At 48.4% G+C, this 25435-nt stretch overlaps 1 protein-coding gene across 9 annotated transcripts in view; it reads left to right on the top strand.

Moving 5' to 3' along the window:
* The window catches only part of MTHFSD (methenyltetrahydrofolate synthetase domain containing), a 465469-nt gene extending 440827 nt beyond the window's left edge, over nt 1–24642 (top strand). For 2 of the 9 annotated variants that reach the window (XM_063654164.1, XM_054453364.2), the window contains exons 2-8: nt 323–426; nt 2827–2940; nt 6448–6561; nt 8373–8463; nt 12755–12867; nt 13178–13303; nt 22332–24642. In XM_063654164.1, the coding sequence (XP_063510234.1) occupies nt 364–426; nt 2827–2940; nt 6448–6561; nt 8373–8463; nt 12755–12867; nt 13178–13303; nt 22332–22802 (1092 nt within the window). In that variant the 5' untranslated portion in view covers nt 323–363 and the 3' untranslated portion in view covers nt 22803–24642. Of the gene's footprint in view, nt 1–319; nt 427–2826; nt 2941–2972; nt 3087–6447; nt 6562–8372; nt 8464–12754; nt 12868–13177; nt 13304–22331 lie in introns of all 9 variants that reach the window. The other 7 variants (XM_063654163.1, XM_054453367.2, XM_054453362.2 and 4 more) reach the window with 5 other exon arrangements.
* The last annotated feature ends 793 nt before the right edge of the window (nt 24643–25435 follow it).

The following is a 25435-nucleotide window of genomic DNA, read 5'->3' as shown; positions in this document are numbered from 1 at the left end:
GCCTGTAATCCCAGCTACTCAGGAGGCTGACGCAGGAGAATCGCTTGAACCTGGGAGGTGGAGGTGGAGGTGGAGGAGGTTGTGGTGAGCCGAAATCACGCCATTGCACTCCAGCCTGGGCAACCAGAGCAAAACTCCATCTCAAAAAAAAAAAAAAAAATTATTACATTTTTCAATGTAGAGACCAAAAGACCTCTCAGTCTGGTCTGGCATAGTCATGAACTTTGGTGTAGGGGGCTGAGCATGTAACTGGAGCAGGCTTTCAGCATGGGATGTGGAATTCCTCTGTATGTTATTAAGTGGGAATCTTTTGTTGCAGTAGGTGTCTCCAAACAGGACATTCGTGAACAAATTTGGGACTACATGGAATCACAAAATTTAGCTGACTTTCCCCGACCTGTTCATCACAGGATTCCCAACTTTAAGGTACTGACACATTTCTGGAGTCCAGAAAAGGAAAACAAGATATTCCTAAATGAATAACACTAGTAATAAAATTCTCTTACTGCGTCATGGTGGATGAGAATGTGGTGAGCAGTGAGCAGTGGTGGGAAATCAAAGCCATTTGGCCAGGGCGTCTTTAGCATTTAGAGACGTCATTTACCCTTCACCTGGGGCCTTTTGCATCTCTGTGCAGGGTGGTTTGGTTGTCTCTAGGTGAGGTTGTGTCCAGAATTGGTGGGTTCTTGGTCTCACTGACTTCAAGAATGAAGCCCTGGACCCTCGCACTGAGTGTTACAGTTCTTAAAGGCAGCGTGTCTGCAGTTTGTTCCTTCTGATGTTTGGATGTGTTCAGAGTTTCTTCCTTCTGGTGGGTTCGCGGTCTTTGCTGGCTTCAGGAGTGAAGCTGCAAACCTTAGCAGTGAGTGTTACAGCTCATAAAGGCAGTGTGGACCCAAAGAGTGAGCAGTAGCAAGATTTATTGCAAAGAGCGAAAGAACAAAGCTTTCACAGCATGGAAAGGGACCCAAAAGGGTTGCTACTGCGGGTTGGAGCAGCCTGCTTTTATTCTCTTATCTGGCCCCACCCACATCCTGCTGATTGGTCCATTTTACAGAGAGCCTGTTGGTCTGTTTTACAGAGAGCTGATTGGTCCGTTTTGACAGGGTGCTGATTGGTGCAGTTACAATCCCTGAGCTAGACACAAAAGTTCTCCACCTCCCCACTAGGTTAGCTAGATACAGAGTGCCCATTGGTGCATTCACAAACCCTGAGCTAGACACAGGGTGCTGATTGGTGTGTTTACAATCCCTTAGCTAGACATAAAGATTCTCCAAGTCCCCACCAGACTCAGGAACCCAGCTGGGTTCACCCAGCGGATCCCGCACCGGGCCACAGGTGGAGCTGCCTGCCAGTCCCGTGCAGTGCACCCGCACTCCTCAGTCATTGGGCAGTGGATGGGACTGGGCGCCACGGAGCAGGGGCAGTGCTCATGAGGGAGGTGCTGACTGCGCAGGAGCCCGTGGGCGGGGATGGGGAGGCTCAGGCATGGCGGGCTGCAGGTCTCGGGGAGGCAGCTAAGGCCCTGTGAGAAATCGAGCACAGCAGCTGGTGGCCCAGGTGCTAAGCCCCTCACTGCCCGGCGCCAGTCGCTCCGAGTGCGGGAGCTCGCCAAGCCCACGCCCACCTGGAACTCGTGCTGGCGCAGAAGAGTGGCGCGCAGCCGCAGTTCCCGCCCGTGCCTCTCCTTCCACACCGCCCAGCAAGCTGAGGGAGCCGGCCTTGGCCAGCCCAGAAAGGGGCTCCCACAGTGCAGCAGCGGGCTGAAGGGCTCCTCAAGCGTGACCAGAGTGGGCGTCAAGGCCGAGGAGGTGCCGAGAGTGAGCAAGGGCTGCTAGCACGCTGTCACCTCTCAAGGTGGTGCTACTTGCTGTTTTCTGTTTGATGCAAAGTAAAATATTTATTCTGGCCGGAAGCATGTTATTGTTGTGACGGCTTTTCACAAAATTGACCCTGCTGAGAGCGTTAGGGAATGAAGGGGTACTGAACTGGAAGTTCAGGCTCTAGCGCCTTTGGAAAGAAATGAATGCCTTGCCAGCCTAACGATGCTGGGCCTTAGTTTCCCGGCTGATCAAAATGTAAGAATCAAAGATGGCTGTTCCTAACAGTGTTGACGGAAAAAAAAAAAAGGTTACTCGGAAGAGGCAATGCAGCAGTTCATAATCTTTGACATGCCTGTTTTCCAAAAGCAAAAGAAAGCGCTTTTCAAAAATGCTCTCTCTGGCCTGAAGGACTTAGCTGTTGGCTTGCTTCACCCCATTTTGTCGGGACTGCCTTTCCCCAAGCCTGGCTTCTCCACAACAAGCTCCACCTTCCCTGGTCTTCAGCTGAGGTGGTTCCAAGACTGTCCTGTCCCTTTGAAAAACTGATCTTTTGATGGTTTTTTGTTGTTACTGTGTTTTGTTTTAATGCTTCTGACCCCAGAGAGAGAAATGTATCTTGACAGAGGTAAAGATGAAGGATGTAGAGAATCATGTAGAAATCTTTAAAAACGAATCAAACAGGAGAGAGGTGGGAGCTTCCAGGTCATGCTACTGCTTGATTTTGTTGGTGGTTACACAGCAGTCTTCATTTTGTGAAAAATCATCAAATTTTGCACTCGTGATTTGTATTCTTTTTGGAATGCATGTTTTATTTCAGTTAAAACTCAAGTGGGGTTAGGCTACTTTCCTCAAATCCCTTTCCTTACTTAGACTGCTTCCTTAGATGTTTCTTTGGGTGACTATTAGTGCCTGTCTGGGTGAGATTCTGGGCCGAGCTGCCTAGGCTGCAGTTGGCCTGAGAGCGTGCTGTCCTTTCAGTAACGTGCGATTGCATTGGAAACAGGGCGCTTCTCATGCTGCCGAGCAACTCCCACGCTTGCAGGCGTTCAAAACGGCCAGGACCATTAAAGTAAATCCTGATGCCCCCCAGAAAAGTGCTCGCTTCTTCGTCCTTGAAGTAAGTGCAACTCTGTCTATTTGCCTAACTAGGGGTCTTATCTGGCTTGCCAAAACATCAAAGACCTAGACGTTTTTGCCAGAACGCAGGAAGTTAAAGTGGACCCTGATAAACCACTGGAAGGCGTTCGGCTGCTGGCGCTGCAGGTAATTCCACTTCCCTGAGCCGAGCCGAGACCTGGCCGCCAAGGGGGTTACCTTTTCCAGGTAGCTGGTCAGTGCACACGTCTGTCTTGCATTTAGAAAGTCGGTGCTTCCGATTCCCTCCAATACAGAAAGTGCCCTTGGTGGTGATTTTTCCAAGAACAGTTCAGAAGCCCTTCAGCTGTTTAGCAATTCAGTCAATCAAGAGTCCCGAATGTTTCTAAATTCAGAGATAAAGGATGTTCAAAACAATGGCTTCCAGGCCCGGTCGGCACAGGAGAGGGAACCCAGGCAGAACCTGTGGTGTTCCAGAATTGAGGAGCTGGAGCTGAAATAGATGACACCACTTTGCCATTTGAAATGAGCATGCTAACAAGCTTGCTGAACACAGAATCATTTGCTTGTGGATGACAGACGGTCACTTGTCATGTTCTGACACTGTAAAGACCATGGTTAAGAACTGGAAAGGTTTCTTCTCAACACTGCTAAACTTTTTAAATTCAGGCATGCTCTTATAATTTTTATTTTTTCGCTTCCTAACCAAACAAACACAAAAACTATGGCGTTGAAGCATTCTCAGTTTTGATGTGCTTCATCAGAGGAGGAAGATTACAACATATTTAGTTCTTTTTGCCACAGTTGTAGTATTATAATTCTTTGAAACATGATAAATCACGAGTAAGAAGTCTGTTGTGCCCTCAAAATGTATCAATTAGAGCACTGTTTCTCAACTGAAAACATATAGGCCCCTTTTCAAGGAAAAAAAGAAAACTCCCTCAGGGTTGATTTAAATTAGTTTATTATAAACTAATTCAATATGATAAACATAAAACTTGGTATAAATTTTAATGCAGATAGCTTTTATGCAACTATAAAACCAAAATAAGCATATAAGTTAAATATGAACAAAACTATAAAATCAGTAACGTTCAAATGACCCCATTAATTTAACGTAATGGTTGATGTGGTTTTGCTGAAGCAAATCGCAGCTGATAACCTGAGTATAGTACTGGCCATCTCACAACAGAATCGTTGTCATTCTTCCTTAACGCTGCCACACGTTGTGTGCTGACGCCATTCTGCCACCCAAGTTGTCAGGTCAAAGTCCCGAGAAGCCCTAGTGAGAAGGGCACTTTCCACACTGCGTGGCAGAAAAGGTGAACGGCAGAGTGTATTCTTGCCGGAGCTGAGAGGAGGGGCCTGCCCTGGGTCCAGGCTCTTGTGGGAGATCATTTTGTCTGCTGATGGTGGTTCAGCCCCAAGAGAGACTTCCATGTAGGCTCTTCCAGAAGCATAGCTTCCTGTCAGCCTTATTTTCCTAGTTAATGAATCATTTTAATAAGCTAGAAGTAGTAATAGCAGTAGTAGCAAGGAAGGACAGCAGTCGGCAGTCACTGCATTCGAGGCGCAGTTCTGTCTAAATGTTTTCCCTGTATTATGTGGTTGGGTTCTCCACTACTCCTATGGGAACCATCTCTGCTTCTCTATGACACTTGAAACCAGACGCAGAGAGGCTCCACCTCGGGTTATCACACGTCAGTCTCAGTACAGCCAGGATTCTGACTCAGCCACCTGACTCCAGAGCCAGTCCTTGCAAGTGTGAAGTTCAGGGTGTTCTCAGCTGTCAGCCCCTCAGAGCAAAAATCAGAAACCTTGACCGTGTGGAGGTCAGCCTTAGCCAAGACGGCCTGGAAGAGGGGTGCAGCCCTGAGCAAATCCCTGTTGCTTCATGCCATCGTTTATTCAGGCTGAAGAAATAACTGCATAAATAACTGAGCTATCTCCCAGGCTGCGTGCTGGGCATAGGATGTACTGGTGAAAGACAACACACATGTGGTCCCTGAGTTCTGGTGCTTACAGGGTCCTCAGTGGTTTTTGGAAACTTTAAGGGACTTAAGGATGAGCTGGGATGCAGGTAAAAATCCAAGTTCCTGAGCCCCAGCTGCGTGTGGGCAGGCAATGGTGACATGCACAGCCTCAGGCCACACCTACAGGCACAGCAGCCAGTGTCTGACCGGACAGTCCGCAGTGCCGGGGGCATGCACAGCTTCCCAGGCCCAACCCCAGAACTGTGAGTCTCTAAAGTGGCATCAGACTTTGTTCAATCAGTACTCTGAGGGTGCTCCAAGTACACAGGCTTAAGCACCACTGGCTTAGGTGCCACTTGCCAGCTCTGGCCACATGGTGGTGTCACTCAAGGAGGTTTGAAGACTGTTGGCCATGCCAGGTTCCAAACAGTCTCTGGAGTGAGGTCTAGACCTCGGTAATTCTTAAAGCTTGCTGGTGATTCTAATGCACACTAAAGGCTGAGATCCACTGAGCCAGAGGATGAGCAGCTTCTAGAAAAGAGAGAGTGATCCCCGTATGTGGGGCACAGGACTCCAACACTGCCAATGAGGGGAGCTACACTCCACCACTCACAGAAAAGCAGCACGCTGCAGTTAGAGTTGCCTGTGTTGAAGTACTTCGCTCTTGTGGTTGACAAGCCTTTGTTGAAATAGGCCATACAGATGTTGTGGGTCTTTTATTGGTCTTGGGTTGTCATCTCCTGCTCAAAAACTAAAATATACTATTATTTACATGAAAGATTTCACAGATCTTATGATTGCCTTGTGGCTTACCCTTGCATAATCTACAGAGACATCTCAGCCAGTGGTTTTCAAACTTTCATGTGCATCAGAGTCACTGGAAGGCTCATCGAAGCTCCCCACCCCCAGAGGGGCTGATTCATTTCTAACAGGTGCCAGGAACGCTGATGCGCTGGCCCAGGGCCCTCACTTTGAGAAGCCCTGTTCTAGAGGTTCTCACAATAGACATTTGAGAACTAAGTAGAAGTAAAGGGCTATTGGCACGTGTCGGTGTATTGATTATCATGATTACTGATCTCTTTGACTGTGATTTGCTGAACAGCCAAACTAGATAGAAATGTTTGAGTAACTAAGGTAGCTATGCCGTGCCAGTTTCTAATGACAACATTATTGTAACTGTGTCGCACTTGGTGCTGAGAGCAGAGGAGACACAGGAAAGTTGAGGTTGGGATTTTGTCAGAACTGACCTTAGTTTGGATTTCTGTTGTCAATTTTTACCTGTAACGATTTTGAATGGTAAGGGAAGTCAAATTAGCAAGTTTAGTAAACCCTCTGGCTCTTCAGGGTAAGGAGGTGCCGAGTGGTGATTCTAAGAAAAATCGACCCCACACATTATTTAATTAGGTTTTCAAATAAGTAATTTCCTTGGCACACACCAAAAAAAAAATGCAGATAATAGTAATTTGCCTCTTCTCCTGAAATGGTAAAAACACATATAAGAAAGTCCTATGGAATAATTTAATTTTGTAATTTACTGACTGTCTTTTCTTTAAAAGAGCAAAAAAACATTGTTGGTTCCAACACCACGACTGAGAACGGGGTTGTTTAATAAGATCACACCACCCCCTGGGGCAACTAAAGACATCTTGAGAAAATGTGCCACCTCTCAGGTAAGTACTAGAAGCAATGTCCCCACCTAGGAAAGAACTGTACCCTGTGAAGGCTTCTGACGAGTTAGCATAAGATAGCAGCACACAGTTGGAATTCATTTTTAACAGAGCCAAAAGAACAGAGATATTAAAGTATTCAAGAATTCTGTCCTTAATGGAGCCAAGTAGGAAAACTGAGTAAACAGATTCTATTTCTGTAACTCAGTTTCTATTTTGCACGAAATTGGCAAATTATAAATTCCTTATTGTAAGAAAAGGGAAGACGAGTGATCTGGTTCTCTGGCGCTGCCCAGTGTTAACCTGTGATGTTCAGTGTTGTGGAGCTTTTTCTTATTCCCGGCCTGTTCATTGGGTGCCACCAGAGCGACTGGGGAGACGGGATAGAATTTCCAAAACATGCTCCATTGGAAATTGCCTCACCAGTTCTAAGTGAGTAATTACTGACAATTATATATTTAAGATTTTCTTGAATGCCTCACAATTTAGTAAAATCAAGTGTACAAATATGACTTTATGGTGCATTATAATAAAATTGGTTATGTATTTTACAGTTAAGTCGAATTTGGTGACTTTTTTAAGAATCTTAAGGTAAACTCCAAGTCATTTAATTTTTAATCTACTGAGAAGAAAAAATAAGACAATTCAAGATACCCTTTTTTATGGGATTTGCCACTTAAGCCTAATGTATAAAACTGGAATGTTTTATTGTTTATTTATTAGCACCCTGCTTATTCCAAAAATAGAATTTGATATGGTTTATAAAAATACATACAATAAAGTAAAAAATATATATAGAGAGGGAAAGGAGCAAAGGAAAAATAAAGGTAGAAAAATGAGACAAAACCATGGTGATGGTCAGCATTCACAAATGCAAACCGTCTGTTCCTTTGCAGTTGGTCAGTGCCTGCTCCCGTGGCCCCTGTGAGATGATGAGAACACAGGGTTTCCTGCAGTGGAGGGTTTCCTGGACTAAGTCCCCTTCTGTGACTGTCGGGAGACCCCAAGCCACCCGTATGCACTGATCCATACGGAACTTGTCATAGCACTGCAGGCAGAGCCCACTGCCACATCGAATGATCAGTTACTGCCGGATACAGGACTGAAAATGGCTTTTTCCTGAGTCTTACATAAACCGTGTTATGAGAACCATGAACATATTCAGCTTCCCTATTCTTTATATGCATGCCTGCATTAGTATAAAGCAATACACTTTTGGGACATTTTGGTTGAAGGGATAATTTTTTAGAAGCGAGTATATTGTACATAAAGATAGTGGCCTTCAGGATTTTATATTGAATAAATATGTCATACAGTGTTTACTGACCATGTCTTATGTGCTAAATGCATACGTTTTGTTATTTAATTCCAACACTGGTCCGACGAGGCAGAGGGTGGTGTCCCTGTCTTACAGGGGAAGAAACTGAGGCTCAGAGAGCTCCAGCCTGCTGGGGTCCTGTGGCTCAGAGGCTCTGAACCCAGTTCCCTGGGACTCTGCCCCTGTGTTTTCACCACTGTGCTCTTCTGCCTTATGGGGAAAAACGATTTGTTAGATGTTATGAAGTTGGCAGCCTATGAATTTGTGCTGTGAGTCCCTCTTGGCCACCTTTCGGGGAAAGAGACTGGGGAAACTGTGCTCTAAAGCGGTTTCTGGAATGCGGCTTCTCCTGAAACGCCACATCTCCGGTGTTGCGTGTGCCTGCATCTGTTTTGTCCAAGAGGTTGATTCAGACCCTGAGTGCACTTTGATCATGAATTATAAAATGAGGAAGCAGCTGGAGTTGAAATTTTCCAATCCGTATCTCTGTGCGCAGGGTGTGAGGAACTACAGCGTCCCCATAGGCTTGGATTCCAGAGTCCTTGTGGATTTAGTTGTGGTGGGATCCGTCGCCGTTTCTGAAAAAGGTAAGACTAGCAGATGGGAACTCTTGAGTGTGACAGCTCTGCCTGAAGGCAGCTGCGTGCCAGGCTGTTTGTCTTTCAAAAGTCGCCAGTGATGTCTGCTTTCTCGATGCACTTATCTGGTCTCGGAAGCCACTGCATTTTTCAGAGGTGAAGAATTGGCTCAGCCCACCCGCTTCTGGCCCCAGCCCAACATGTGTACAGCATTTTCACTTTTCTTAGCGGGAAAAACAAAGTGAGATAACTCTCTCTTCAGGTGGTGAAAGGTTTTCTCTCTGTTCTTGAGTGAGCTGGAGCTTAATTTCTTTTCAGTATGTCGGTAAATAGTTGGTTTTGGAGGGACTCCAGCAAATGGAAAAACAGTAGGTTCCAAGCTTTGTTTTTATTATGAAGCAGCAGACTCCTGAACAACATGGTGTGTCCGAGACTTCTTCTGAGGCCTGGTGCTTTGCCACGCTGCACGTGAGGCAGGCTCCTCTCGGTCCACAAGGCCAGGGGGCCCTTGCTAAGAGGGCAGGGTCACCGCACCACCCCTTGCTGTCTCCAGCTTCAGGGTGCCCTCTTTTCCCAGCCACCACTGGAGCTGATGTGGGGACATTGTTCTTTATTCTTTGCTTTCAGTGCATTCCCAGTTTCTGGTGCTTCGTCTATGTCATCGGGGCTGGGGACTCAGGAGCGCACTGTTCTGGTATACCTGCTACACCTGCTGTGTGCCAGGCAGGCACTGGGTGGTCTGTACCTTAGTGCATGGCGTGTGGGTGGGCCAGACACGAGAGCTGGACCGGGACAGGACGTGACGTGCTCAGTGCTGGACACAAGTCAGGACCGACGGGAGTGGGAAGGAGAGTCTGAGGAGGGACGTGCCGGCCTGGAGGGGGCATTTCCTCAGTAGCGGCCTCAGGGGTGGCTCCTGCATGCCGGCCACTGTCCAGGCAGAGGGGACTAAAGGGTCCTCAGGCAGCAGGCCCTTTACTAGGTTGCGGCCCCTTCTCAGCAGCCTTGAGGCGAGATGATGGGACTTGGGCTCTTGGTGGTGGGAAATCAGCAAAGGTCCCCTCTTGGAAAAAGATCATCAGGTTCAGGGATGTATAAAGAAGAAAGTAACACTTTGTAAGTTTCATCGTTTAGCTAAGCCCCTGTGTAAAGTAGTAAAGTAGCCATGTGTCTGCTTAGAAAATTGAACAGCACAGAAAGCTCCACCATAAGTCTTCCCTGTTCCTTCCCAGCTGCCCCAGTAGGAGTTCCTAGTGTAGATGTTGTACATAGTAGCATGCGTGTGAGACACAGATATCTTTTTTTTTTAAGTTCCGGGATACATGTGTAGGATGTGCAGGTTTGTTACATAGGTAAATGTGTTCCATGGTGATTTGCTGCACCTACCAACCCATCACCTAAGTATTAAGCCCAGCATGCATTAGCTATTTTTCCTTATGTTCTCCCTCCCACTGCCCCTGCCCTGACAGGCCCCAGTATGTGGTTGTTCCCCTCCCTGTGTCCATATGTTCTCATTGTTCAGCTCCCACTTATGAGTGAGAACGTGCAGTGCTTGGTTTTCTGTTCCTGCGTTAGTTTGCTGAGGATAATGTTTTCCAGCTCCATCCATGTCCCTGCAAAGGACATGCTCTCATTCCTTTTTATGGCTGCATAGTATTCCATAGTGTATATGTACCACATTTTCTTTATCCAGCCTATTGTTGATGAGCATTTGGGTTGATTCCATGTCATTGTTATTGTGAATAGTGCTACAGTGAACGTACATGTGCATGTGTCTTTATAGTAGAATGATTTATAATCCTTTGGGTATATACCCAGTAATGGGATTGCTAGGTCAAATGGTATTTCTGGTTCTAGGTCCTCTAGAAATCAGCACACTGTCTTCCATAATGGTTGAATTAATTTACATTCCCACCAACAGCGTAATAGTGTTCTTATCTCTCCACAGCCTTGCCAGCATCTATCACCATTCTGACTGGCGTGAGGTGGTGTCTCATTGTGGTTTTGATTTGCATTCCTCTAATAATCAGTGATGTTGAGCTTTTTTCCATGTTTGTTGGCTGTATAAATGTCTTCTTTCGAGGAGTGTCTGTTCATGCCCTTTGCCCACTTTCTAATGGGGTTGTTTGGGTTTTTTTCTTGTAAATTTGTTTCAGTTTCTTACAGAGTCTGGATATTAGACCTTTGTCAGACAGATAGTTTGCAAAATTGTCTCCCATTCTGTAGGTTCTCTGTTCACTCTGATGATAGTTTCTTTTGCCGAGACACAGATATCTTATAGCAGTGGTCCCCAACTTTTTGGTACCAGGGACCGGTTTCATGGAAGACAATTTTTCCATGGACCAGGGAGGGGATGGTTTCAGGATAATTTAAGCACATTATATTTATTGTGTACTTTAGTTCTGTTATTCCTACATCATAATAAATCACGAAATAATTATACAACTCATAATATAGAATCAGTGGGAGCCCTCAGCTTGTTCTCCTGCAACTAGACGGTCCCATCTCAGGGTGATGAGAGACGGTGACAGATCAGCAGGCATTAGATTCTCATCAGGAGCACGCGACCTAGATCCCTGGCATGCACCGTTCATACGAGGGTTTGCACGCCTATGAGAATCTAATGCCGCAGCTGAGCGGACGGGAGGCGGAGCTCAGACAGTAATGAGAGTGATGGGGAGCGGCTATAAATACAGAGGAAGCTTCGCTCGCTCACTGCCCGCCTTGTGCTGTGTGGCCTGGTTCCTCACAGGCCATGGACTGGTACTGGTCTGTGGCCCAGGAGTTGGGAACCCCTGTCTTATAGTTTATAGGTATAGATTTATAGATATCACTTTTCTACATTCACAGAAGGGACGGCGGCACACATAGAGCTCCGTGCCTTGCTGGAGAATGTGTCTTAGAGCCCTTTCCTGTCAGCACTGCAGGCTGGCCTCCTGGGCCTGTGTTGAGGAACTGCACGGTGTTCTCACGTGACTGCACCTCAGTAACTGAAGCCCACCCCCGCCGATGGATACATACGTTATGAGTTATTTCCAGATTTGGCTTTGGTCTTTTTTCTTACAGACCATGTTGGAAGTATGTTCTGTGGGATAGTCTAGGTGCACCTTTGAGGCTATACATGGGGGCCAGTGCCTCAGAGGGGAGTTGCTGAACTGAAGGGTGGATTGTCAGCCTTGATGTTGCCACCAGAAGGGCCGCTCACTTTCGGCCCTCAACAGTGGTGCCTGGCCTCTTTTCCCGCTTCCTTGTTCCTAGCTGGAATGAGCCAGCTTTGACTTTTAGCAGTCTGCTAGTGAGCAGTGAATAGTATCTCCTTTGCCTTTGATTTGTACCTAATTAGGAGTCAGTCAAGCATTTTTCACGTTTGCTGCTTATCTGCCTGTCATTTTCTGTGAACTGTTCATATCCTTTGCTATTTTTCTGTTGAATTTTCTTTCTCTTGTTTCTTTGCATGTACAGTTGAAGGTTTTGAATTGTCAAAGTAGCTTGATCAGATGTGAGTCTTAGACACGGCAGCAGTGATGCAGGTGCTCTGCGGGTGACGCTGGTGGTGGCACACGCTGGCCTCAGTTTCTGAAGTGCCTCAGGCTTCTCATAAGAGGAATTGTAGCTTCTCCGTGGGGGCCAGAGGCATTTGATGTATCTGTCTTCCTGCATTTTTGTCTCTGAATAGCTGATTTGGCTAGAGAGGCTGTTAAACCTCGATTTCATCTTAGCTACTCTTTTAGGCTCAGAAAATCCTTTTGTTGTGCCACTAATTACAAATTTGCAAAACGCTTTAGTACTGCTTAAACCGTCCCTCAGGACCTGGTGTCTAGTGGTGAGTATTCAGTGCTTTTGAAGAAACAAGGCCATGCCCTCTCGCACTCCTGACTTCAGAGCAGCGATTTTCCCTCCAAGGTAAGTTGATTAAACATGTTTTGCTTTCAGTAGGAATTTGTTTTTAGTCTTTTTGAGAACTGCTCTTTTCATTCTTTTTAAGTATGAGTCTTCCTAACATAAAGCTGACATGAATGTGATCTGTTTCCCTTTGTGACATGCTTAAACGGTCCAGCGTTCACGTCATTGTAGTTTCATCACCGGACATTTGCCGTGTTGTTATTCCTGTTTAATGCCCAAAAGTCCATCTTCAGTGTGGGCTGCTTGTGGGCATTTGGTGGGCATTTCTGTGAAAATTTCTATAGATTAGCTCGGGATATTGGGTTCAAGTTTCTCCTTCCACTGGACCTGATGGAAAATCCACTTCTCAGCGATGCCCTGGACCACCCAGCGATACTGATTCTCAGTTGTCTCTTAGGCTGGAGAATCGGGAAGGGAGAAGGCTACGCCGATCTGGAATATGCCATGATGGTATCCATGGGCGCCATCAGCAAGGAGACGCCGGTGGTCACCATCGTCCATGACTGCCAGGTGCTCCTTATGAATGGGCTGAGCAGAGCCACTGCCATTCTCTTCTGAGGGAACAGGGGGTGGGGAAGGAGACTCATCTGCTTCTGAACTGTGCCGTGTCACGAGTGGTGTGGATCAGCCAGGGCTGGACTTGCTAGTGGTGCAGCGGCTAAGCCTTAGCCCCAGAGTGGATTTGGGGGTGCTTCTCTAGCCAGCCTCACATTCCCACTGAGCGGGGGCAGTGTGCACGACTGCAGTGGCATTCCCACCAGCCCCTTTATCCTGCAGTGGTGTTCCCACCAGCCCCTTTATCCCACCTCTGTTCCCCCAGGTCGTGGACATCCCTGAAGAGCTTGTTGAGGAGCACGACATCACCGTGGACTACATCCTCACTCCAACCAGAGTCATTGCCACAGGCTGCAAGCGCCCAAAGCCGATGGGAATCACCTGGTTCAAGGTGGGTCACGGCCGTGGCCAGCTCTGGCCTGTAGCTTAGTGGCTCCTCCTCTTTTAAGTGTTTTCTGTCTGGCATGGAAGCTGTTGGCAATCCCAGCATGGCTGTATGTTAGAATTACCCAAGGAGCTTTTGAGCAATGTGGCTCCTGAATGACAATCTCCAGGCCCAGGCCTAAGAATCTGTGTATGGATCTCTGGGAGTCTAAAAAGCAGCTAGGTTTAAAATCTGCCTCTGTAGATGGCAGAAATGGCCACATGGGCTGGGAGGGTGAATGCCTTGAAGCTTTACTTGCCCACTGTTTTTCATTTTTAAGAGTTGTTTTCTGCCATCCCAGGTGCAGCACGTTCTGCCTGGCCTTATCTCATTGGTCTTCCCTTTTTAAATCCAGATTTTTTTTTTTTTTTTACTGAGGATCTGGATCTTCAAGCAGATCTAGCCTGAGTAGGAGGCAGTACCAAGCCTTTGTACATTCTATGCATTTGTGGTTTTTATCTCCAGATTAAGTAATGGCACACGTTGCAAGTTAGTCTGCAGTAGCAGTTTGACCCTGCAAGTCAGCCTGCAGGTTATGATGCTGTCTCTGCTGGGCAAACAGCCGGAATTACTGAGAAGACATTTGTGCTTCGTGTGGACAAAACTACTGGTTAAATAAGCGTACGTGTCCACGTATCCCATTCTTTAAACCCAAATCATTCAGCATTTGAAAGTATCCCTCCTTTGGGCATGGAAAATCAACAACATCACCTCTAAGGATGAACACAGAATACCTGCTACTTTTGCCACAGCCCAGCGGGGACTTTCCCTGCAGCCGTCCTGGGCAGGCACTGTTGGGGACTCCCAGGTGTGCACTCCTCAGTTGGCCGCTGATGAACGCAGAGGGAACAGCCTTTGTAACCCAGAGTGTGTGGGCGGCCCTCTAAGCGCACCAGGAGCACTGGGGAAGAAGGTGGTCACTGCTCTTCCAGGAAATGAAAATATCCCTTGGTGTCTTTCTTAAGAGTCTTCCACCTGAGAACTCTGGTCCACAGCTTCCTTGTAAGTGGAAGCCAATGCACTAGACAGAGCATGAGGCTGGCGGCTCCTCAGAGCCGAGAACAGGGATGGTGGGAAGGTTGCACAAGGGCATTAGCCACAGTGAAGCTGCTGGCAGTCCCTCCAGGCCTGCGCAGCATAGAAGGGGCCCATTGCAGCCATATTAGGGGGAGCCTGGACAGCCTCTCCTGGCAGAGAGCTAGGAACAGCCTGGTTACATTCTGAAGATTTTAACAAGAAAAGTAGAAAAGTAGCAACAAATGAAGTCATCGGACACGTTAGGTGAATATATCTTCTTACAGAAGAAAAGCAAACCAAACTCAGCCAGGGTTCCTGAGGGTCAGCACTGTGGGGGAGGGAGGGCATCGGGGGCTTTGCTGTTTATCGAGACCCTCTTCCAGGAAAATGGTCACTGTTTATGAGGCCTCAGCAAGAATCTCAGACTTTTCAAAGGCCATCTCTCATTTTGGGTCCTGTGTTCTCAGTTTCACCACCTGGTAATCCCTTTGCATGGTCAGAGGAAATCAGTCACTTTCTACAACTCCCAGTATTTCTGTTTTAGTCTCGCTAGCCGTGCAGCCAAAGTGTGTTTTATCAACATTTGTTGGGAGAAAAAAAAAAATCCCTAAATTCCAGTAAAGAGTTTGGATGTGGAAGGCGGACAGTTCAGTGCTAGGTTATAATATTGTTTCAAATTGACTTTTTGGCAAATATTTGGTATACCTCTCCATGATATTATAGTGATAATAATTTATCACTATAGGTTTATAGGTTTTAGAATCCAAGAATTTACCTCTTGGCTATCTTACTGGAATATCTGGGATGCACTATAGATCTCTTGATGAAGGATGTGAAGGAAGTACAAACTGCCTTTTCTTCACTCATTTCAATACACAAAGATAGTTCAGCATCTGATTCCCTGGCCTTTGTTCCACCTTTCCAGTAGTTGACGTCCTGTCCTGTCTTACAGACCAGTCTAATACACGCTCTGTTTGAGTGCAGTTACTGTAAACAGCGCATCTCCTTGATTCACCATCAACATCCAGTGGGCTCTTCTCAGCTTGTGTCTCATGATTTTAAAGAAAGGAGACCAGGTGGCCAGTGAGTGTATTGCCGAGTTTAGCAGTCAAGAGTTTCCCACTTCATAGCTCTATCTGTAACTTCCAACACACTCTCCAAGCCTTCTCGTTTGTCTTTGAAATAGAGGCAGTGCATGTAGAATGCCCAGGACGATGCTTGGGAGCATGGCCACAGTCATCATCATTGTCACAAATGCGAGGTAGGTTGTTAATAAAGTTGAGAAATCTTCCTGGACGCCGTGCATGTTTCTTCTTTCTCTGTGCTGCTGGCAGAATCCTTAGGATGGTCCTTCTGGGTAGCTCACTGAGCCAAGATGGGGTCCTGCACATGTCTCCCTATGGCCACGAGTTGTACCTGTCAGTGGAGGACAAGGAGAGAAAGGCACTGACCCCGGCTCTCCAGCCCTTTGGCTGCTCCATACCGCCTGTGACTATGCAGGTGCTTTGCAGAGACCCCCCACAAGTAGCCATTGTTCTTCCTCCTCCCTATCGTCTTCAGCAAAGGAAGCCTGGTAGGGTTGGGTAAGGGGCTTAAAATGCACTCCAGCACTCTGCACCCTCATCGGAAACTTTCTGGCAGGAAGAGAGAGAGGTACAGAGACATTCCCCAGAAGGCTCTGTTTTTACTCCTCCTTTCTAGAAGGCACATTGTCTGCTCTGTCCTCGTGGGCTCTTCTGTCTCTGGGGGCGATCGCCTCACTCACAGACCCGTGAAACTCAGGGTGACTTGGCCACATCCAAACTACAAGATGCATAGCCGCTGCTGCCCCATCTCCCAGTCACTGTACCCTGAAAACCCAGGACTCCCTGAACCCCCAGCTACACCAAGGATCTCTGCCAGGCTGGAGGTGGTACCAAAGACCTGGGCCTGAAGCTGGAACGTGGTCCTCAACCTCTGGGCAGTTCGTCCAGCTCCAGTGATCTTCTGATCCTTGGAGACAGTCATGCGATGTCCCTCCCTGTGACAGCCATGTGTCAGGTGGTCTGTAGTGGGCTGAGAGCCATTTGGCTGCCTCAGCTCTGTGCAGTAGCAAACCAAAAACGGCTGAAGCCCTGGACCTGCTAGTGTCGAGCAGCCCTGGCCACTGACCAGTGCCTGCCCTTGTCGGGAGTGAAACGCAGAGTCCCAGCCAGCTCCCAGGGCTGCGTGGTGTCCTGTGAGTCACTGACAACAGAAGAACGGAACTTCCTGTTGAGACCCATGGTCACCTGCTGGACCCAAGTGAGCACCTGGACAGCAGCAGCAGGTGGAGCCTCTGTGGGGAGATCCAGGTCTGCTGCTGCCGCCGCTGCCCTGGAAGCTCTGTTCTGCCCAAGCTGCACCTGGACAGTGGAGACCCGCCACACCATTGTAGTGTTTCCCTAGAGCTGGCCTGAGCTGGGGAGCAGGAAAGATATATGTTAAGAATACCTTGGAGACAGAGAGGAATGGTAGGGCATGGCTACAGACTCCAGAACCTCAACTGTGCCGAAGGCAAGACCAGCCTGAGTGGGAGACTGAGGGCTCAGGAGAAGCCACTCGGGCACCCACAAGCCTGTGGTCCCAGTCACCAGACCCACAAACCAGAGGGCCTTTTGGCCTTTGCCCAGTGGAAGGACTGTCAGTCACACACATCTTCTCACCCAACCTGTGCCCCTCACCATCAGCACACGGTTCCTGATTACCACGGGGTTGGCGAGGACACCATAGACCGAGGCCTGTGCATCTGACTTTCCCGGGGCAACGCATTTGCTCCTTAATGAAGGAAACTGGGTTCTTCCAGAGCCACTCTCGTGCTCATACTCAAGGAAACAATTCTATAGCTTTCAAAGCAGGCCCGTTCTTCCCCACACAACCTGGTGGGGAGTGTGGTCCTCAGATGGCCACAGTATGCTGCATGATCTACAGATACCTCAAGAAAAAGGATTTGAGAACAGGGCTCCTCTGAGCAGCAGTCCTGGGACAGCAAAGCCCAATTTCAGATCCCGCATAAAACAAAATTGTTCTCTGCAAATAACGCAGCTAACTGTGAACCAACCCCTACCCACAACCAAGCCGTATGTTTAGAGGGCTGAGACAGGCTTTCATTGAAAAAGAATGACTGTACTTGACCCGATAATTTACCTTCTAGGAATCAGTCCTAGAGAAATATGTAGAAATTCAGATAAGGATTTATCTGAATTTCTATAGAAGACATTTAGTGCCTTAAAATGGGGGTGGGGGGAGTCCATTTAAGTGCATACAGCTTTTTAAAGAATATTTAGTGGCATGAGAAAGTGCATGTGTTATAAAGTAGAAAAGGCACGATATGATATACATGCTTGATGTGGAATTTCATATTCTGCTCATGTTAAAAGGCAAGGAGAAAAGACGGTGAGGAAATACAGCAGAATATTAACAGTAGTTATCTCTGGGAGATAGGATTTCAAACATTTCTACTTTTTTCCCGAATTTCCCACAACAAGCATATACTAATTTTATAATCAACAATATTTAGGAAAAAAATAGTAAATTTGTTCAACATTTTCCAAGGTAGACATTGTGCCCGGGTGCATTTGAACCCAGTCACACAGCAGCAAGGTAGATATCTCTGTTCCCAGGGTACCCAGTTAGTAGAAATGAGAATTCAGAAATGAAAATAGTTAAATATGCCCCAGTTCTTAAAACTCACGCACAGACGTGTGTAGGGTGACACTGGAATAGCCAACATGGAAAGCTCAAGCATGTCTGCGTGAGGGGAACCATGCGGCTGCTCTTCTCTGAGGGCTGAAACCCCAAGTGCAGAAGTGAGACAGGAGCTGCTGGTCCCATGCAGGACTCTGCGGAGCAGGGGGAGCGAGGCACGCCACTCCCACGGGCTTTGCAATGAGGCCAGGCAGGAGCCGAAGCGTGCAGATGGAAGCTGGCATTTCGCAGCGTCAGTTTTAAGGTGATCATGTATACCAGGAAACAGAAATGTTTTTTACTAAATAGTTCTTAGTGACTTCCATACCCCTCCCAAGTTGAGACATCCCTTCCCGATGTTGGGGTACAGTCGAACGCAGCGCTGCCTGTGGTCAGGCCCCGTGTTGGGACATCCAGGCCTTGCCCCTGCTGTCCGTCAGCACTCCCAGTCGAAGCATGATTGTAAAGGGGTGGCCCTATTGAACCTTTTTCTACCTACCAACTCACACCTTTGATCAACTCTGAACAAAAGGGTTTTCCATGAGCCATGTTGAAGAGATTCTGCCCTTAGAGAGCCAGCAGAGGCTTCGAGACCTGCAGGCATTTATGTTTACAGAAGGCAGCACGTTCCCTTGGCCTTGCTGTGCTGTCCTCTGAGCATACCTACTCCATATGGTTATTTCACTGTGGCTGTTTGGAAGTGTCTTAAAGCGTTTTCATCAGCGAACAATCATATTTAGTCTCAGGCAAGAGAACTCATTATTTATGGAGGTTGAACTTAGTATTAGAAATACTTCTGATGTCTGCTCATCTTCACCAGCATGGCTCACGCCTGTAATCCCAGCAGTTTGGGAGACCGTGGCAGGAGGATCACTTGAGCCCAGGAGTTGAAGACCAGCCTGAGAAACATAGCAAGATCCCCTCTCTACTGAAAATACAGAACTTAGCTGGGTGTGGTGGTGAGTGCCCACATGTAGTGCCAGCTACTTGGGAGGCTAAGGCAGAAGGATTGCTTGGAGCTGGGTATTCAAGGGTGCAGTGAGCTGAGTTGTGCCCCTGTACTCCAGCCTGGGTGACACAGTGAGACCCTGTCTCTTAAAAAAAAAAAAATGAGGGGGATTCAAAGATCATCCTCCCAGTTTGCTTATCTTCAGGTCAGGTAATGGCAAGAGTCAGAAAGAAAAGCAGTTTATCCAAAATGGTAAGAGCAGCATGTAGCTGCCTTAAGATTGGAGCCCAAGTGTCTGCTTTTTTGAGCAGTTTCTGACTCTCAATCAGAAATCTTGAAAGTCAGATTTCGGATTCGTATTTGACTTAGCATGTCTAGGGGACAGGTTTTTAAACTTAAAGTTTATTTATTTTTTTTTTAGAATAGAATTAGTTATAAAAAGGCAAAAATGTTTTCTCATGTTTGATTAACAAGCATAATTTTTCACTTCACATGCCAGATTGACAGAATGTAACAACTATTCCTCATTGCCAGCCAGGAAACAGTAGCACTGCCATGCACTCATCCCAGCCATGACGTCCAGCCACCCTGCTGGCTGGCGCACAGGAGGCTTTCTTGTCAGCTGTGGCAGGGATCGGCGTGGTCATCCAGCAGCTGGCAGAGTGGCAAAGCCGCCCCGCAGCCAGGAAGCTGTTTCCATTAGAGCTTAAGGAGGAGGGAGCTGATGTGAAGCCTTGTCATCCTTTACCCACAAACACTGCTCGTGAAAAGAGCAATTTTCCTTCAGTGGAACACACTTCCACATTTCCATTCTAACGGCCACCCCTGTGGATGCCAGTGTGTCAGTGCCCTGGCCGCCAGTTAGCTCATAATGTGTGGTTAAGATGTTTTCATTATTCTTCAGCCGATTGTATATTTGCTGGCTCAGAATAAAGGAGCTCCCTGTGATGTGCATGGAAGGATATATTTGTCTTTCCCACGGCATGTTTCAAAACAGATTTCTGCTGCAAAACCCCAAGTGTGAAGCCTCGCCTGAGAATGTTTGCTTCTGCCATAGGGAACCTTGAGGTGCTACTGGACACAGATGGGAGGGGAAGTAACTCAGGAGGCAGGAGACTGGGCTGGGGCAGCTCCTGATGGACCCCATCAGAAGAGCAGTGTTTACCTGGAGGGTGCATCCTGCCCCCAAACCCCTACCCCTTACTGTACCCCTTACCTCGCCCCCACCCCACCCCACGGGATGCTCTCACCTCCAGGCTTCTGGTGCTGTATGCAGAGCCAAGTAACTTTCAGTTCTTCCAGATAAATGCATAGCCACACTTTTTCTCTCATTGCAATTGTGGTTTTAAATTGTATCATCTGTTCTCAATACTAAATCTGGTAATTTAAAAAATCCTTCAAAATCAAATGATGACCAGTTATATCTATTTTTAAATGTTTCAAAAAAACCACAAAAGCCTGAACGTTCTGAGAAGGTGGAATAGAGGTGTAGAAAGAGGTTGGGGTGGTTGGGCTTAGGTCGTTTTTGAGATTCCTTGGGCCTCAGAGCTGGTATGATACTGCTCTGTGAGTTTAGTCTCCTCACAGTGAATGAGTTGAGAAGGAAGGCCAAGGGCCCAGTGGAAGAGAAACGCCTTATGATTAGAAAAGAGCGCATCGTGGATGTGTTCATGGCATAGACGTGAGTTGTTTTCCTTTGTGTCTGAACAATGGGAAATGTTGGCACAAGTCTTTCTTTGCAGAGTCTTTCTATGACAGCCAAGAGTCTGTTTGCCATTCAAGACCAAAATCAGGCCATGTGCCTGCTACCTGCCAAGGCTTCTGACGTGGCAGTGCCAGGGAGCAGAGTGGCATCCCGCCACAGAGGACTCTGACCAAAGCAAAAGCTTCGCCGGGAGGGGAGGTTACTTTCCACCCAGCACTGGGAGACAGAGCCAGGTATTAGATGAGAGAAGATTGAGAGCCTCTAGGTTTGCAGGAATGCACTTGGCTGTTCTTAGGTGTTTGTTATCTTTAACTATTACTCTAATTTATTGATGCTTAACTTGGGGCCTGCGTACTTCTTGTAGTTTGGAGGCCCATGAATAGTCTTTATCGACCCTGGGAAATTGTACAGAAAATTGTGGGTGAGTCATTCTTGGGAGGGAACCCCAGCTCCTCACAAAGGTTCCTCTGTCACCCTGCCGAGGATAAGAACCATTGCTCTAAATTACATATTATTCTGAATGTAATGAGAGCATTGATACTAGTTGAAGTATTTCATCATGTAGAACAATTTACAGTTGTCTAGCTCACGTGCTGCCCCATACTGCGACATAGTCACTTGTTGGAGGCCTGCAGATGACCATGCTCGTGTGAAAGCTTGGTGCCCCAAAGAAAAATAAAAAGGATCTCTAAAGAAGGAGAATTGTCAAAAAGGACTGCACAGTGTCTGTCTGTTTCTTTTCTGCACAGGGCACGGTGGTCCAGGCGTCACCTGACTTGTCCTGACCCATAGGCAGCCCCCAGTGCAAACTGCCCCACAGGACAGAGCCATCAGGCCTTCACCATTTAGGCTGCATCAAGCCAGTTCCAGTCTGTTCCAAGGGGCCCGCTGCCGTAGCTGATTAGAAAAATCCAGATAAAGCCAAAGATGTCCTTTGTCTGCAAGTCCCATACAATTGAGACTTAAGTTTTGCATAGTATTACTGATTTCATAGTCTGATGACCAGTCGCTAGGAAGTGTTTTCAAAGCTATGTTTCAGACTTGCCTTGTTTCTGCATTTTTGGCTCTGCATTGAAGGGGGTGACCCCTGAGAGACGTTCCTTCAGTGGAGAGGAGACCCCTGTGGTCCTATTAAAGTCCTCATCCCACCCAAAGGCACAGGTAGGGGGCAGATGCGGAGGCAGCTCCCCATTATTCTGGGGGGATCATTAGGGGAGCTGCCTTTTGTGACCCTGTAATCGCAATAGTAGCAACCTTAGGTGCCTCTTCTGGGTAGGAGGCCTGAGCGGAGAGCCCCAGCTTTGCTTTCCTGCTTCTGGGCCTGGAGGAAAATGAAGGCCCAACCCTGCAGCCTCTACAGCACGTGGCAAACGCTCCAGAGCCCCCGTGAGCGCTGACTTCCCTTAAGCCAGGGGCAAGGGGCAGAGCTACAGACTGGTGACATCGTCTGTGTGAGACAGTGGGTGGGACAGTGGGAGTCCCATGTGCCTGGGGCTCAGACCACTCGGCATCCAGTCCACGTGTGCAGCACGGCTGGTAATCAGAGGTGTGGATGCATATGTGGCAGGTGCCCCTGTGATTCTCTCCCTGAGAAGAGCTGCAACTGCTTTGCTTTTCAGATCAGCCGGGAGATGATGGAGAAAATCCCCATATTGAGGAGCCTCCGTGCCCGAGAGCAGCAGGCTGGGAAGGATGTCACCCTCCAGGGTGAGCACCAGCACCTTTCGGAACCAGGCCGCCAGCAGACAGTGCCCCTGAGTGTTGGCAGGAGGCCCCCAGACACACCCGGATCAGAAGCTAATTCCGTGGAGGCAGCCCGTGGCTCCCCACCAGGGGAGGGTGCCCCGCTTGCAGCCGATGTTTATGTTGGTAACCTCCCCCAGGACGCCCGTGTGAGTGACCTGAAGAGAGCCCTGCGGGAACTCGGCTCCATGCCCCTGCGGCTCACCTGGCAGGGCCCGCAGCGCAGAGCCTTCCTCCATTACCCGGACTCGGCCACAGCCCAGCAGGCCATCTCCTGCTTGCAGGGCCTGCGCCTGGGCACCGACACCCTGAGGGTGGCGCTGGCCAGGCAGCAGAGGGACAAGTGACCTCGTGGACAGCCACGGAGCTCACTGCAGACTCGCCATCCCCGTCCCCTGCTACTCTGGTTCCGGTGGCACTCGAGAGGCCTGCGTGGCAAGACGTGTTGGAGCCACCGCCTGAGCTGCTCGGGTCTCAGTTCTTCTCAGAAGTCACTGCTCAGTGAACGCCCAGGCCCTCCTGTGAGTGGGGAAGCTGGCCTGCAGTTCATCTCACAGCACGCAGAGACTGCAGCCTCCCATTTGTGCAGGCTTGGGCCTTGAGCCAGTTTGTGTTTCTCTGGAGGGACAGAGCAGAGGGGCCAGGGACTGAGTGAGTGGCTAAGCAGGGGAGGGTGATGTGAAGGGTGATCTCGGGTTTGCCAGGGGTGGGCTGAACAGGAGAAGATGAACAAAGGATCCGGCTCTCAAGAGGCCCTGGCAGGGACTGGATGCCAGGTACAGAAGAGCGCCCTTGGGCTTCAGGCTCCTGAGCTGGCAGCATGGCAGGGAGAGCTCCATCCATGTCGCAGGAGTCCAGGGAGCTCAGCCCCAGGGTAAAAAGTGCTCACTGCAGCTCAGATCAGTCCTCAGGTCACACTTTGGGGAGCCAGCCTCCCCTCTTCCCCTCCCCACCCCACTCCTCCCTCTGCGGACACACACTCCGGGCCCTCAGCCAGCTGGCTGCATGAGGAGCAGCTTTGTGCTGTGGGAGAGACCGGCTCTGGGAGAATGGGTTTCATCCCAGCCTACGTCACATTTGCCCAGTGCCTTATGTTTTCTGGGGTTTTTTCCTCCAGTTCTGTTTCTAAAAACCAGCTGGAGTTTGGCTGAATTGTCCTTTCTCAACAGAAGCGCTTTTGCAATTGATCCCGGGCAACAAGTCAAAGTAAGCTTTTAAGTGGAGATTTTTTTTTTTTCAAATGTATATGCTTTGGAAATTTTGATTTTTTAGCCAGAGGGTTTTACCAAGTGTTATTTGAAGCACATCATGATGCCTCGAGAGGGCAGCCCGCGCACGCACTTTAGAGAAGATGTTCTCGTGACACTCCGTCTTCTCTTTGAAAGAGCATTTTCTCATTGGTTTTGCCGTGAAAATCCTGTGGAGACTTCGGAAAGAAAACGCAGCCTTAGATTTGCTCATTAAAGACAGATTTCCTTCCCAAGTCGCCATGAATAAAATGAGGGAGTAGAAACGTCTGGAAGCGCCACACCTGGCCCTGGACCCTGGGCCCTCTGTGTCCTTGGCCTTGTCCCCGCCCGCACGGCTGGTCACATTTGTCATGGGCATTCAGCTCAGTGTCAGAGGCTGACTCAGTCCCCAGTTCAGAGTAGTCACCTGGTTACACTGAACTCCTCACCTTCTTTTCTCTCTTTTTTTAAAGAATACTTCTTTTTTTGAAAGATTCTTATTTTTTTGTTTGTTTGTTTACCTTTTTCCTGTGGATTTGTCGCCATTAGAATAGCAACTCCAGGAGAAGAGCAAGTGAGTCAGCCCCGCCTTGTCCACTCCCTGCCCCGCCAGCAGTGGGTACAGCCCTGCAGACAGGAGCAAGGACTTCGGGGAATAGACCCACTGGAGCCGGGAGAGGGAGAAGCTGGATTCTGACCCCACCACTGGCACTCCTGTGTCCAGCTATGCCTGACGCCCACCCCACCCTCAGATGGCGGGATTAAACCAGGCAGTACAGGGTTACTCGGGGAAGCCAGACTGCTGGGGTTTCCTGTCACTTTAGCCAGAATAATCCAGGTGTGTGGATACACAGATAATCTGAAAGAGTTTCTCATTTTTATATTTGTGGAACATCGTGTAAGAAAAACTAAAGAGCCAAGTGCCTGAAATAAAATCCCCCACATGTATCAGCCTGCACACCTTTCACTGTCCTGTCCTTCCCAGGGAGGCCTGTGGGGACAGTTCCCAAGGACCGTGGTGAGCAGGCGGTAGCGAGGCAGGTGCTTAACAACCCAACTTCTTGTTCCCACGGCTCTTGAATACCTGTCAGCGTTGGGATTGTGTCACTCACACGTGATAAGGGGAGAATGGAAGACAACCATTTGACAAGTGCTGAGACCGTCCCTTTTATTTTTATATCTATTATTATTTTTTGAGACAGGGTCTTACTCTGTCACCCAGGCTGGAGTGCAGTGGTGTGATCACAGCTCACTGCAGCCTTGAACCCCCAGGCTTGAGCCATCCTCCCGCCTCAGCCTCCAAGTAGCTAGGACGAAAGGTGTGCACCACCATGCCCAGCTAATATTTTTTAGTAGAGATGGGGTCTCCCTGTGTTGCCCAGGCTGGTCTTAAATGCCTGGCCTCAAGCAGTCCTCCCACCTTGGCCTCCCAAAGTGCCGGGATTACAGGCATGAGTCACTGTACCTGGCCTGTACCCTTCTTTTTGAGACAATCTCACTGTTGCCCAGGCTGGAGCGCAGGGGTACAAACTCAGCTCACTGCAACCTCCACCTCCTGGGTTCAAGCTATTCTCTTGTTTCAGCCTCCCGAGTAGCTGGGACTACAGGTGCGCACCACCACGCCTGGCCGATTTTTTTTTTTTTTTTTTTTTTTAAGTAGAGATAGAGTTTCATCATGTTGGCCAGGCTGGTCTCCAACTCCTGGCCTCAAGTGATCCGCCTGCCCCAGCCTCCCAAAGTGCTGGAATTAC

The sequence above is a fragment of the Pongo pygmaeus genome, chromosome 18 (assembly GCF_028885625.2).
Source record: "Pongo pygmaeus isolate AG05252 chromosome 18, NHGRI_mPonPyg2-v2.0_pri, whole genome shotgun sequence".
Taxonomy (NCBI): domain Eukaryota; kingdom Metazoa; phylum Chordata; class Mammalia; order Primates; family Hominidae; genus Pongo; species Pongo pygmaeus.
Note: the sequence above shows the minus strand (reverse complement) of the source record. Positions and strands in the feature narration are given on the sequence as shown.